This window comes from Poecile atricapillus, chromosome 1, assembly GCF_030490865.1.
Source record: "Poecile atricapillus isolate bPoeAtr1 chromosome 1, bPoeAtr1.hap1, whole genome shotgun sequence".
Taxonomy (NCBI): domain Eukaryota; kingdom Metazoa; phylum Chordata; class Aves; order Passeriformes; family Paridae; genus Poecile; species Poecile atricapillus.
The window spans coordinates 95,792,602-95,805,426 of record NC_081249.1 but is presented as its reverse complement, the minus strand read 5'-3'; the positions used below and the strand labels follow the sequence as shown (position 1 = coordinate 95,805,426).

At 40.7% G+C, this 12,825-nt stretch overlaps 1 protein-coding gene across 1 annotated transcript; it reads right to left on the bottom strand.

Moving 5' to 3' along the window:
* Positions 1-1,501: 1,501 nt before the first annotated feature.
* LNP1 (leukemia NUP98 fusion partner 1) lies at positions 1,502-10,361 on the bottom strand. The gene is made up of 3 exons (XM_058840942.1): positions 10,206-10,361; positions 3,722-3,967; positions 1,502-1,702 (listed from the first exon to the last, which is right to left on the bottom strand). The coding sequence occupies exons 1-3, from the start codon at positions 10,350-10,352 to the stop codon at positions 1,502-1,504; spliced, it is 594 nt and encodes a 197-aa protein (XP_058696925.1). The 5' UTR covers positions 10,353-10,361.
* Positions 10,362-12,825: the final 2,464 nt, after the last annotated feature.

The following is a 12,825-nucleotide window of genomic DNA, read 5'->3' as shown; positions in this document are numbered from 1 at the left end:
TAAGTTCTGGCAGACAGAAAAACTTTGTAAAAATTAAATATCGATTGGGAAGGACAGGAGCTATGCATAGGAACAACATTTTTCCATTATTATATTTATTAGTTTATAATATATGTTACCAGGCAAGAAGCAATTTACAAGCATCAGTAAGGGTTCAATTGCTTTCTTATATATCCCCCAAAGCCCTAAATTAAAAAAAAAACAAAACAAACAACACAATTCTTTAATGGATATAAGTGTTACAAAGTGTTAAGGATGCCCTAAGCTTTTAAAGGGCTGAAAGTAAGGCTCTAAGGTAAATTATTAAGATCTTTTTTAATTACAGAAAAATCACAAGAAGAATATCCATCAGACCTTGACTTTCATTCATGACTTCATTAGTCATCACTCTTCTCCAACTGTATTATCCAAATGAGGCTTTCTCCATACCAGGCTTGGGGAGATTGTTCCCAAAGAGAGCTGGGTTGTATCTGCAGAGAACACTGACACTTTGAAGAAAGGGGGGCATAGGGGAATTGTGGGAGTGTGTATGTGTTTATGAGCATGTGGAGATGAGATTTACACCTGTGTTTAGGAGATCCTCTGCCAGAGGAACAGAGTTTTCCTAGGTCCTGCTTGCCATAGACAGCCAGTTTGGCCCAAATTCTGGAAAAGGAAAAAGGGTTGCAGTGCCTCAGCAATCCCTTGAAGAGATTATATGGAAATATGAGAGAGACAGAAAGAACATCTCTAGTTTTACTGGAGAATTTTCAGCAAGGCTCAGATGTTGATGAAGAAGCAAAAGTAGAGATGTAGCAAAAGAAGTTGGTAGCTACAAGGCAGTAAAGTAGTAAATGGAGAGAGGAAAGGCCACAAAAGAAGCAAGGTAACAAGGGAAAAGTTGGGAGAAAGAACTAGTTGTGTGACTGGGAAAATGGGATTAAGGACATGGGAGATACCTGTGAAATGAGTCATACTGCACAGGTGTAGAAGAGAGCATGGGCTTCTCTTCACTTACAGAAATTTGGAGCTGAAAGATTATCAGAGCAAAAAGATACCTGTTTTCAAGAGAAATCTAAGTGAATGTCAGGGCCAGGGAGCAGTTGGCTGTTTATGTGTGTTTTTTTCTTCTCAAACCTACCAAAAAGCCTGTTTTCAATTAAAAAAAGAGACATAAGGCTTTGCATGGCTCTGCAATACATAGACGGTGGTCTCCTCTGACAGGAACACATCCACCACTGTTCTGCTGCTATGCTGAATATGCCTTAAATGCTCTTATCATGGTTAATCTCTAACTTGTATCTTGCTACTGATGCACTCCTATGACAAAGGTCACATTTGTAATAACAAAAGTAAAGAAAGGAAGTAGCAGCAACATGGTGCCAGTGCTGCAGTTGAATTTTACTTTTATTTTACAGCTTAGGGGTTGTTCTAGCTAATAGGTCTCTCCTAGTCAAAACAGAACAATAATTCCCCCTCTGCTCTTCAGGGGGAGTGTTAAGCTTGATTATCTCAATGCAGTCTAGCTTCCTGTGCATACATAGCCTTTCTGAATGCTTGCTTGTGATGGAAAATGTTGGCTGTGTTTTGCAGGTACTTCTGAACTTTCAGCTTCTTCCCGCTCTCTCCTTGCCTCTGATTTCTCTCCCATTTTCTTATGAGACTTGCTTTTTCTCAAATGCAATTTTTCTCTTTCTCGTCTCTCTTTTGCACCTTCAGGTTGCTAAAAGGCAGGGGAAAAAATAGCAGGGAATTAAAAGAGACTCCAAGAACAAACAAACAAACAAAAGCTCATTCTTTTGTTTCATTATGTAACAAAATATTGCAGTAACCTGCCTCACCAAGATCAGCTTTACCATGATGGGCTCAAATTCAAAGCCCAAGCCCATCCCCCTAAAATCTCACCAAGAATCAGCACACATGCTTCAGTTTTACTCTGTATATGATAGGAAGGTCACAGGCTCAGGGGACTTGAAGAGGAGAGCAAACAGGAGGGATAAAGGGAGGGTCTCTGAGATTTCAGCCCAGACTCCATCTTTCTAACCTTTCATGTGATCCATCTTTACATCCCTGAAGGCTGTTCAGTGCTAGCTGCAAAGACCTCACTGTAAAACAAGATCTGAAGGACTCTCAAAGACACATTTGTATGAGCAAAGCAATATGCCAGGAAGGAGATGAATTACCTTTCCCACCCTGTTCACCTATCTGATCATGGTGGTTTGAATTGTACCCACAGAGCTCTGAATGCAAAAAAATGCTCCATTTGGAGACATGTTTAAACCCAAATTTCCTTTCAGATCTTTAACCTATTGCTCAGTTCTTTGAGATTCACAAGTCCTTCACATCTCCCAAAGTACAATTGTGATTGAGGGAATGGCAGCAACTTGGTCTGCTTGAAAAGCAGAGTAAAATACAGCTCAGCATACCTCACTGCTGATTACAGGGGGCACTGGAATCCATGCTTTTAACTGGAACCAAAGCCATATTTAATACATTATGCTCACTCTACCTAATCATACATCAACTACACACTCACAGACTTTCTAGCCACAGGCACTTTTGAGGAATTATTAATGATAAACCAGACAACCATTGGTGAATGTTGGCACATGAGGCAATGTAAATTTCCAAATGAAATCAATTGAATAGTTTCTGAAGAGGAAAAAGAAGATTAGAGAATGCACTTGAAATTTTGACAATGGTGTAACAGTACTGTCATCATCATAATTCTGCATATTCTTAGAGAACTGGTCATGCAATTACTATAATTATGGGACTGATCATGTAATTATGCTTTTTATTGAAAAGAGATTTTTTTCCTTCTTTTGCTGTGCAAAGAGAGTTGAAAATTACTTTCCCTTACAAATTGTCAGTGTCAAGAAACTGGAAAAAAAGGATGCTTCCTTCTGTCATAATTTGATGCTCATGTCAGGTGTTATTCAAGCACAGTTTTTTGAATGGAGAGACAATTTGATAGTGTTTTTCTGATACTTAAAAGCAAGTTAGGATTTATTACTCTTCCTTCCATTGCATGATACAGCAGATAGAATGTATCATAATAATAAAAATATATTAAAGTGTCATAGACAAAAAGTTGTTATTGGCTACTTCATCAACACACACCAGACAAAACACTCATGCTCTTGACAGAATGATGGGGGGAAGGATGAAATGGGAGGAGAATCCCCTGTTGCCTGCTCACCCTTTCAGTGGAAATATGTTCCACTATTTACAGCAATAGCTGCTGCTGCAGATGTGTGGTGACACTGCAGAAAGCAGATGGATGGAGTCCTGAGGGGTAAATGAGAAGCCTCTCAAACACTGCAGTGTCTGGCAGTATTACAGATAACTGCACACAGGTTAAGTCAGGTCAGCAGCAGTGAAAAAGTGAGCTGGGTCTTGCAGCAGAAGTGAAGCAAACCTGGGTTTGTATCATCATGTTTTGTGGCCACAGCCATAGAAACCTCTGAAAACATTGCCACATGAGCCAGTGCAGAGTCTCATTTTGAGGATAAGCATTCCTGAACAAGCCTAGACAGTAACACATCAAGAATCCTCACACCAATGATACAACTTTAACCTTGTTTGTGCTACTTGTAGTAATTTGAGACCACATAATATGAAATTCCAATTGGAGTTTATTTCTGCACTTCCCCCAGCAAATTGACAGCAATTCCACAAAGGATGAAGCTGACTTGGTTGGTCGGGCTTTTTTCTTCTGTAATGATCTTAAGTTACCTACCAAAGAAACTGAGCGTTTGCTTTTGAGATGCAATTGCTTTTCAAAGGACTCTGCAAATTCCTGAATGGAGTTTGATCTTGTCTCTGGACATGAGCTGTCTCCTGAAGGTGTTCTGCTTGCCTTACTGTGGAAGTGGCATTTGACATCTTGGTCTTCTTGAAATTCCTTGGAGCCCCTGAGGTGGCTTGAAGATGAGCCTTTGGCAGAAGCATGAAGTCGTGTTGCATGGAGGGAGGAAAGCTTGGCCTGAAAAACAAAATATCTTTGTTGACTATCGAATAGCAAAATAGTGCTCACAAGGCAGACTTTTTTCTGCCACAGAAACTCTCCCAAAACAGTGCTGCAAAGTGAAGGACCTTCCCCAGAATTCTGTATCTTTCTTTTTAAGCTAAGAGAATCCCACTGCCAAGAACTTGCTTTCTGGAGGCAGCAGTGGCAGAATTTCCTATTATTCCTGGGTTTGAGGATTTAAGTTTTGGCACACAACAAACATTTCAAATGTAGAGTGTGCTGGGTCCTCTTAGTGTTCACTGACACTAAAAGGAACTGGGACTCTTCATAACCTCAAAAACTCAGGCCTTACACCTGGCTGCAGTTTCTTGGCAGAACTCTCAAAAAGCATTACCCAGCCTTTTGTGGCCAGATGAGTCAGATAAGAGCTTTGACCCACAGTGCTCCAGGTCTTATCAGCTGTTTGAGTCTAGAGTGTGACAGCAACATTTCCCACCCAGTTCTGCCAAGTTTCCAGCACAGCCTACATGCAGCTTTGAATTGCCCAGCTTTGAATTTTCTGCTGGTTTCTTGGGCACATTTGTCTTGAACTATTGAAGGAACACTTCCAGGGTACTGAGGGATACATCCCTACCAAAGGAACAAGAGGAAACAGACTTCTACAATTATATTTGCAATACTGAAGTGGGTAGTGAGTAGACAGTTGTTTAGTTTCGGTGTGATTCAATTTTCCAGAGCCTGGCATGCAGATAAAAGCTATTGATCTGCATCAGCTGTGTTTAATTGAATGTCTGCAAAGGAGATTAAACTGATACAGAACTGCTGTGGAATCATGTATTGGTGGTTTTAGAAAGGGACAGACCTGTAGAAGAGAGGTGTGAGAAGGATGCCATACAGAGCTGTGGATACCCCAAACCCTGCCAGCTGTTGATGATTTTCAGGATGAGTAGCTGAACACTGGCAAGATGCAGATGGTGAAAGTTGTGTGAGATGGGAGGTACTGAAAATTACACCCCTGAAGGTGTCAGATTAAAGCACTCCAAGCATCCAGCTACTGCATACAGTTTTGAGTGAGTATATGTTTTGGACATTATGAGGAATTTCTTCACAGAAAGGATGATTAGACATTGGAATGTACTTCCCAGGGAGGTGGTGGAGTCACTGTCCCTGGAGATCTTTAAGGAAAGACATGATATGGCACTCAGTGCCATGGTCTAGTTGACGTGGTGGTGCATTAGTCAAGGGTTGGACTCAACAATCTCAGGGGTGTTTTCCAACCTAATTGATTCTGTGATTCTGTTTTGTATAAGCCTGGTGCTGAGCCTTCAGCTATTAAGTAACCCTGAGAAGTTCTGCTGGCTTTAAGGGAGCTGTGACTCTTTATAACAAAGGAAAGTTTATCCCACCAGTTCTGCAATGTTTTCTAAGAAAATCCAGTAGAAAATCCTACACTCAGAGCAGTAGTTTGTGGTGTGTGCACTGGTTGTTTTGTTACTTTAACGAACAGGGGAAAACTAAGCCAACTTGGTAGTGTTCACATGCATCTACAAACCTTGGACTGCAAGGGACCTGAAACATGTCCTGTACACAGTTTCATTCAATCTGGCCCAGATGCTACTATAAGTGTACTGGCACAACAGGGACCTATGCAGCCTTTCTCTGAATAGAGAGGCTGTGCATTCATATGGCTGCAGCTACATCAGACTAGACAGGCTTGATGAGAGATGCTAAAAATAATAAATCTCACACCTGGCAGAAGTACCTAACATTGAAGAGTGTTTACAAAATACATGGTACTGGTTCCAGTTCTTTTCCCAGGCATAAGCTATATATACCATGGACATATACTATGTCCAGTATTATGGACTGCCTGAGAGTAGTGTAAATTATTTTTGCCATATTGTTTTTACTTTGGTTTCAAACCAGTCAATACAGCTGCAAGTTCTGTAAGGTCATATTGTATTGTTGCTTTAGAAAGCATCAAACCAATCACATTGTGCTCGAGGGACAGGAGCACACATGCCATACCAGGCTCAACAAACTAAATGTCTTCTCTCTGATTTTAATAGCATCAGCATATATTCTTTCCTGGAAATAAAAACTGTCTCATGGTAAAAATCACTGGTATCTGTTCCTAGAGGGTTTGGGAAAAAAAACCAAACCAAACACAGGGAGATAGCTGAAATGGGGGATTGTATTCTATCAATCTTGTTTTGCAAAGTCTGCAAATATTTTCTTTTACTAAGACATTGTTTTTTAATTTCCCTCCACAGATAGAATTACAGTTAAGCCCTTAACAAAAAACCTGTGGTTTACCTACTGATATGGCAGCAATGGTCCAGAAAAGAGACAAGGTGTCCTCTGAAAAGCCCATCTGCCTCAGTGAGCTAAAGGTAAAGCTACACAGACAGGTCTATGCAATCATATTACTGTGACTGTGTTTTCTTTCACAGCACCTTTGTATGATACATTAAATTCTCCACTATCAAAATGGGGATTTTTTTGCCAGTGCGAGAAAGCCAGAAGCACCAACCAATCTCAGGGATTGTTTCTCAGTCCCTTAGTACTCCTTTTTTCTGTGTTGGGTAAAGGCCACTCATGTTCACTGTATCTATTTACAGAACAGCTAATCTTCTGCTAATTGCCCATCTCAAACACACAAAAGGTGCACAAAAAAAATTCCTTCACACAACAAAAATTGTTGTCAGTATAATTTGTCTTATCTCTTTCTCAGTGTCTGTTGTAGACAAGTTAATTGTTTACATCTTTTGGGCTTGATGTGAGAGGTTGCACAGCTGTCAGTAAGAACATTAATCTTCAGTGTGTCAGCACAAATGTTCATTGTTTGCTGGAGTTTACACAATGACCCGAGTATTTTAGGGATATTTTGGAACATCTGACATTCAGATGCTCTCCCGTGGCTTTATTTTCTTCTGAGAAGCTTAAAGACAAGCATATACTTCTTAAGAATGTTTTGGTCTGGCCTTCAATTGGTCTATAGTAACAACATTGTGGTAGATGTTCAGTCTAAGTTTAGTTTAAATTAAACGTCAGTAACTTCAATAGCAGTCATCTGTTCTGCTACCACTCTCAGCTGTTCCAAGCAATTTTCTCCTGTAAGCAACAATGTCTGTTTGAAGGTGGATACATGTATAGGGTTATAAACTTCTTATCAGTTCTCCTTTGCCTCCAATCTTTTCCTGAGAACAAAATGTCTGGAGTTATGTGTTCTGAATATAGGGTAACTAGAACGTGTCAAGGAAAGTCATAGCTGGAGGCTTCAAAAAGGGTTTCACAGTTAATTTGTCTGAAGTTTGCCAGGGGAACAAGTTAAATAAAGGCCATGGAAACAGGCAGTTTCACTTAATTATCCCCAGGCAGTTTTAACATTCAGTGTTGGCCCACAGTAACATACACAGCTCTGAGCTTTCCCGGAGAGTGGAGTTACATGTTGTTTTAGCCTGACTTGCAAGTGACCTAGGGAAAGACAAATATAATTTTGTGTTCCCCTCTGCAATGTGTGAATCACAATCGCAAAAGCATTTTGCAAAGCTTATCTGAGTAGTGTTTGTGAGGTATACCAAGACATTGGGGGAAAAAAAAAAAAAGAACACTGTTGTTAGTTTGGGAGTTATTCTTCCTTTATCCATATTTAGGATATGGGTATTTAGGATATCTAGCTTTATCCATATTTAAGATGGGGTCTGTACCACGATAGGATACCACAGGAGTTTATTTTTGTCTTTGAGGTGGGAGCAGTGGCTTGAATGTCTCACAACAGTGCAGGAAAAACTAGAAAGACCAACATACCAGTTTGGAGCTGAAAGTGATTTTCCAGCAGAACTACCTTTTGTGCTACCCTGAGAGCACTTTGCTATGCAGCACCAAAAGGCTCATGGTGCAGAAGCATGGGCAGGACTGCTCTGCTGCTGATGCCCTGAATACCAGCCTCAGCTATGAGACCAAGTGAGCTGGCAGTGCTCTTTTGGCAGTACCATTGTACCTGCACAAGGAGATTTTCCCAACTGCTGTGTCAGAACTTGCTGACTTGATTCTCATCTAGACAGTGGAGTTATCTCAATTTTCAATGTTCAGACAGAAGAAAAGGTACATGGTGACCTGCTGTGGAGGTATTAGCTTTCAGAAAAGATGCACTCTAATTTCAGTTATTATTCCTCCTGATAATTAGCACTATTCTGATAAAACGAAGACAATATTTAAATAATAATACCAGTGTTTTGAATCTTACAACAGTTATAATTTGCAATAATGAATCTTAAAGTAGTTATAATTTGGAGTAACTGTGCAAAAAACACATCCAGGTGCAATAGCTCTTAAGTCACTGCTCTCAACAAGGAGATGCTCATTCTGGAGGTATCTCTAAGGCATCAGTAGTGCTCATTTGTTTAACTTCTGGCTTGGGTTAGACAACACATACTAGCGTTCTTTACTGTCAACTACTCAACTTCCAAATCAAGCGTTCATTTCAAAATATATCCCCAGATCATAAAATCCCCAGACAAATCTTCCTGTCTCATTCCTCCAGTCAACATGTGACACTGATAAATAAAGCAGTTAAAATTGACATATTCTATATGAAACTAGTGGAGCAAGACAAATGTGTGAAGCACTAATGTAATATATAAGATATAATTAAGTGTACACAGTATGTTTAGCTTGTTAAACAGTAACATCAAAAAATCATAGTCTTTCTGTCAGCTAACTTAATCTAAATTCTAAGTATGGATTCAGGAATGCAAGTATAGCAAAGTATTTGAATAGCTATTAGCTAAATATTTAAATAGCTTTTGAACAAACTGTATATAAGGACATGCTTCAAATGATATGTCTGTGCATACACAAATACAGACAAAAATATCCAAGATGTGTTCAGCACCTTGCTGAATGGAAAGAGATTTAAAGTGCATTCTTACACTCCAGTTTCCCTTGAGGCCTAAAGAAATCACATATGCGCGGGTCCCTGAGTGAAAAAAGTAAAATACAGTAAAATTAATTCACCTCTTTCCCTTCCCATTAATGAATGTTATGTATTCAGCATTCTGATGGAACACAGCAGCAAAGCTCTAGCTCAGAGTCTGTCTTGCAATCTGTGTCTGAGGTGACATGTAAGAGTAAACAACAAATGTGGCTGATCAGACCAGAAATTAGGAAAGAAGGTTACCTCTCCAACCTATCCATGAATTCAAAGAGGGAGGAAGTGGTTTTGGACTAATTCATTTTTCTTACCCAATTTGTTTTGGAAATGAGAAATCCCACAGCTTAGAACCTGACAGCAGCAGAGAACAAGAACTTGCAAGGCGGAAACAGAATGGCACAAAAAAAAAGTTTGGAAAAGATTAGCTGTTCCTCCCCAATATATCAGTAGTTGCTTCATTGCAGCCACAATGATCTAAGAATATAAGTAAAAAATGGTTTGTAAGGAGACATAATATCTTTGCTAAGACAACTGATGTAGCTGGAAAAAAAGGAGACAGGTTTGGACCACCTAAATGTTCTTTTAAAAGCTGAAATTAAAGCAACAATCTTTGAATAAAGAGAATACTGTAAACAGCTGTTTTCAGTTTCACCTGATTTTGATAATCACTTAGACAGTTGTGAGCTGCCTTCTGCACATGAACCTGCCCCTTTCCCAACTGGTTTGTTTTAAGAATAAAGAATGTACTTCTACTTTAAAATCTTACTTCACAGTTTAGTAAGCTTTGTTATGTGTTGTATCATTGTTTTCAGATCCTCTAGCTTAAATAGAAGTTACACTTATGTGAAAACAGGTAAGCCCAAGGGGTAAAGGGTAAAACTTCCTGGAGACCATATTGTTGTATAATTAGGTCCAAATCCTTTTAATACATATGGAGTTATACAGTTTTTTACATGAGAACAGATTAGTTACAGACATCTTTATGTATGTAGGTGCAAAATGTTTTGATCTCTGCCAGGTTGTGCTGAGCAGCCAGGACAACACTAATACATAGTTAGGCAGCTATTACACACTACTCCTTCCATTTCTGGTCCTATCAACGCTATGTTGGAGTTTACCAGTTTTCTGTATTCCAAGGCTCCAGAGACTTGACCCTGTCAAACAGCTAAGTTCAAAAAGCAGCTAGCAGGAACTTTGCTAACAGGGCAAAGTGTCCCATACTACTCATACATCCCTGGTACTGTGCCTCTGGGGATGGAATTTATATTAATATACACACCACGTGCACACACAGAGAAAGCTGCACACAGCTCTTACCGGCAGGGATGCCCTCCTTTCACTACAGAGTCGTGGCTGATGTTTCTTGTGGCCTCTGCCTTCTTTCTCCTCATCTGTCAAGCTGTGGCCCCAGAAGCTGCTCATCCATTTTGCAAAGAAAATATCATCATCCTCATCATATTCCATGCACAGATGCTCCAAACTTGGGGGGGTGGGTCTCCCAACCAGACAAGGTCAAATTCCACCACCAAGCTAGTATCTGCACACTGTTCTGCCAACAAGAGGAAGCAGAGACACAGTTTCAACCACTCTTTCTGCACTCCCACCCTAAAAAAAGCTGTCCCACTGCAGCCCCAGGCGCTGCCTAAACATAAAGTCAGCCCTTTCTCATCTCTTTTCAACAAGGTTTTCTCTAACCTTTCCATTGCAGTGATGTCCAATATGACACTGCCGCAGGGGGTGGCTGGCAGGGCTGTGGCTGCTCCCTGTGTTGCTGCTGAGTGCCCCAGCTGTCAATACCAATGCAGAATTGCCCACAGTTACATGCCTGCGGGGGGCAGACCCAAAGTAGGCTTGTGATTTTTGAGAAGCACAATTGACATATTGATGTTGGTCAGAAACTGGCACAGCTGCTTGCAGAGACCTAGCTGGCTCTGTGGGAGGGAGCAAATGGCCCACTCTTCTCCTGTTGCTCTCTCTCTCTCTCTTGACTTCTGTTGCCTCTGCTCTTCCTTAATATTTCAAAAACGTTGTCTGTCTAGGGAGAAACACTCCCTGAAGCAATTGCTCATTCATTTTTTTTGTTTTTACAGACAGTGCAAGCTTGCAGGTGCTGTTTTTCACCTGAATAATTTCATCTGCCATATCAGGGGTGTGGGAGGCCCTGCCTCACTTGAATGCACTCAGGGTAAAAATGTGCTGGCTCTTCCTTACCAGCCCTGGGTGTAAGCCATATATGCCCTGCCTACACCACAGAACAGAATAGATCCAGGGAATGACTTCTGGCCCTCAGACCAAGAGTCTAAACATGTACCCTACGTGGTGTGTGTGCTGAGGGTTTTCTCGAGGCTCTGTATGGTAATTACTGCACTGTGGCTGTAATACTTTGTTGTCATTTTTGTGTCTCCTTTATTTCAAAATCTCTGATATAACAGAAAAGCTGTTGTGGCCCACAAAACTGCTGTCTACATGGAGTGAAACTGGAAGATGTGTTACATGCTTTGGGACATGACAGGAGGACAATGAGGGCTCTAAGGCTGTAGACCCTGTTGGGATTGTGTTGGAAGACACATGGGAGGAAGACCTCAAATCCAACTTCTTACTGGAATCAGTCCTTGTTTGTGCTGGTGTTCTTCTGGTCACCGCTGTGATATGCTGGTTGGTCTTGGCCAGAAATATGCCAAAACGCTGGTAATTTAGCATTACAAAGAATCAGTGTTCCACCATTAAACCTTTTCCCCATTGTATTTAGAACTACAGATGTAGCTACAAAACTCCAGTTTCTTTCATGGGGGTGTAGGTGTGAGGTGTAAGTACAGCATGGGACTGTTCATTCTGAACAGGTGAAGGGATTGATTGATCATGGATGTGTATATGCCAAATTTTACCATGTCCAGGCCAGACAAGAGTGTGATTAGCAGAGGGACCTGAGAGCTTGAGTGTGCAAATGGCATTGCCTCAGATGTTCTGTATGAGAGCTTGGAGACACAACCATGCCTGCAGCAGCCTGGAGCAAGAGGAGTATGTGTAAAACAGTACAGTGAGAAGACACCTGAAGCAATGAAAAGGATGTGTAGGTTGATTTTCTGAGAGTGAGGAAGGACACTTCTGGCCATATTCAAACAGCCTGAATTTGACTAACACCCTGGAGACCATCCACCTGTACAGGTAAGGCACATCTGAAGGCCTAGAGGAAGCATGACATGGGTGGAATTGAGGGTGCCCCAGCAGGAAGCTAGTGACCTGTTGGATACATATTTTCTATTGTGAGGTGACAGGGAGAATGGGGAGAGGGATTGTCCCACAGGTTTGTCAAAATATACATAAATTTACATAAAAATTTACATAAATAGGAATAATCTATCAATTAAAGGACATTTTTCAAGTTGTTTACTGCCAGGCACGCAGATACGCTGACTCAGAGAACAGCAGGGCAAATTTTAGTTGGGATCCTGACGTGTTTGCTTCACAATCTTATTGTTGTTTTTATTTGCAGCCATATTTAGTTCTGCACAAAATGTGTCTTCTCACATTTCCCTACTACCTACAATGAAATTTCCAGGCATGAGATGACTGGAGATGATTGTAAAAACATATCAAAAATTACTCCTCTTCATCTTCAGCTGAGTGCTCCATGGACATAAGTGGAGACAGGAACATAAGCTTCCTCTGCCTACAGATAAGGATTTTAACTAGGCATAGACACATGCATGAACAAAATTCCAGTATTACATATTAAATTATTTTTGACAGATTCCATTAATAACTGGGAAGAAAACAGAAAGATTTCATTTATGACAAGGATTACTCCAAAACTCTGAAGTACAAAGTCCTAGAAAGTTTGAATCAGCCACATTGGCTGAAACTTCACAGAGAATCAACCAGGAAAGGCTGGAAGGGGTCACAATGGATCATCTGGTCCAACCTCTCTGCTCAAGCA

Coding starts and splice junctions, on each gene's coding strand:
- LNP1 (XM_058840942.1), bottom strand. CDS start 10,352: ATGGAATATGATGAGGATGATGATATTTTCTTTGCAAAATGGATGAGC. Junction 3,968..10,205: donor AAAGGAGGGCATCCCTGCCG/GTAAGAGCTGTG, acceptor TTTGTTTTTCAG/GCCAAGCTTTCCTCCCTCCA. Junction 1,703..3,721: donor GCAAACGCTCAGTTTCTTTG/GTAGGTAACTTA, acceptor CCTGCCTTTTAG/CAACCTGAAGGTGCAAAAGA.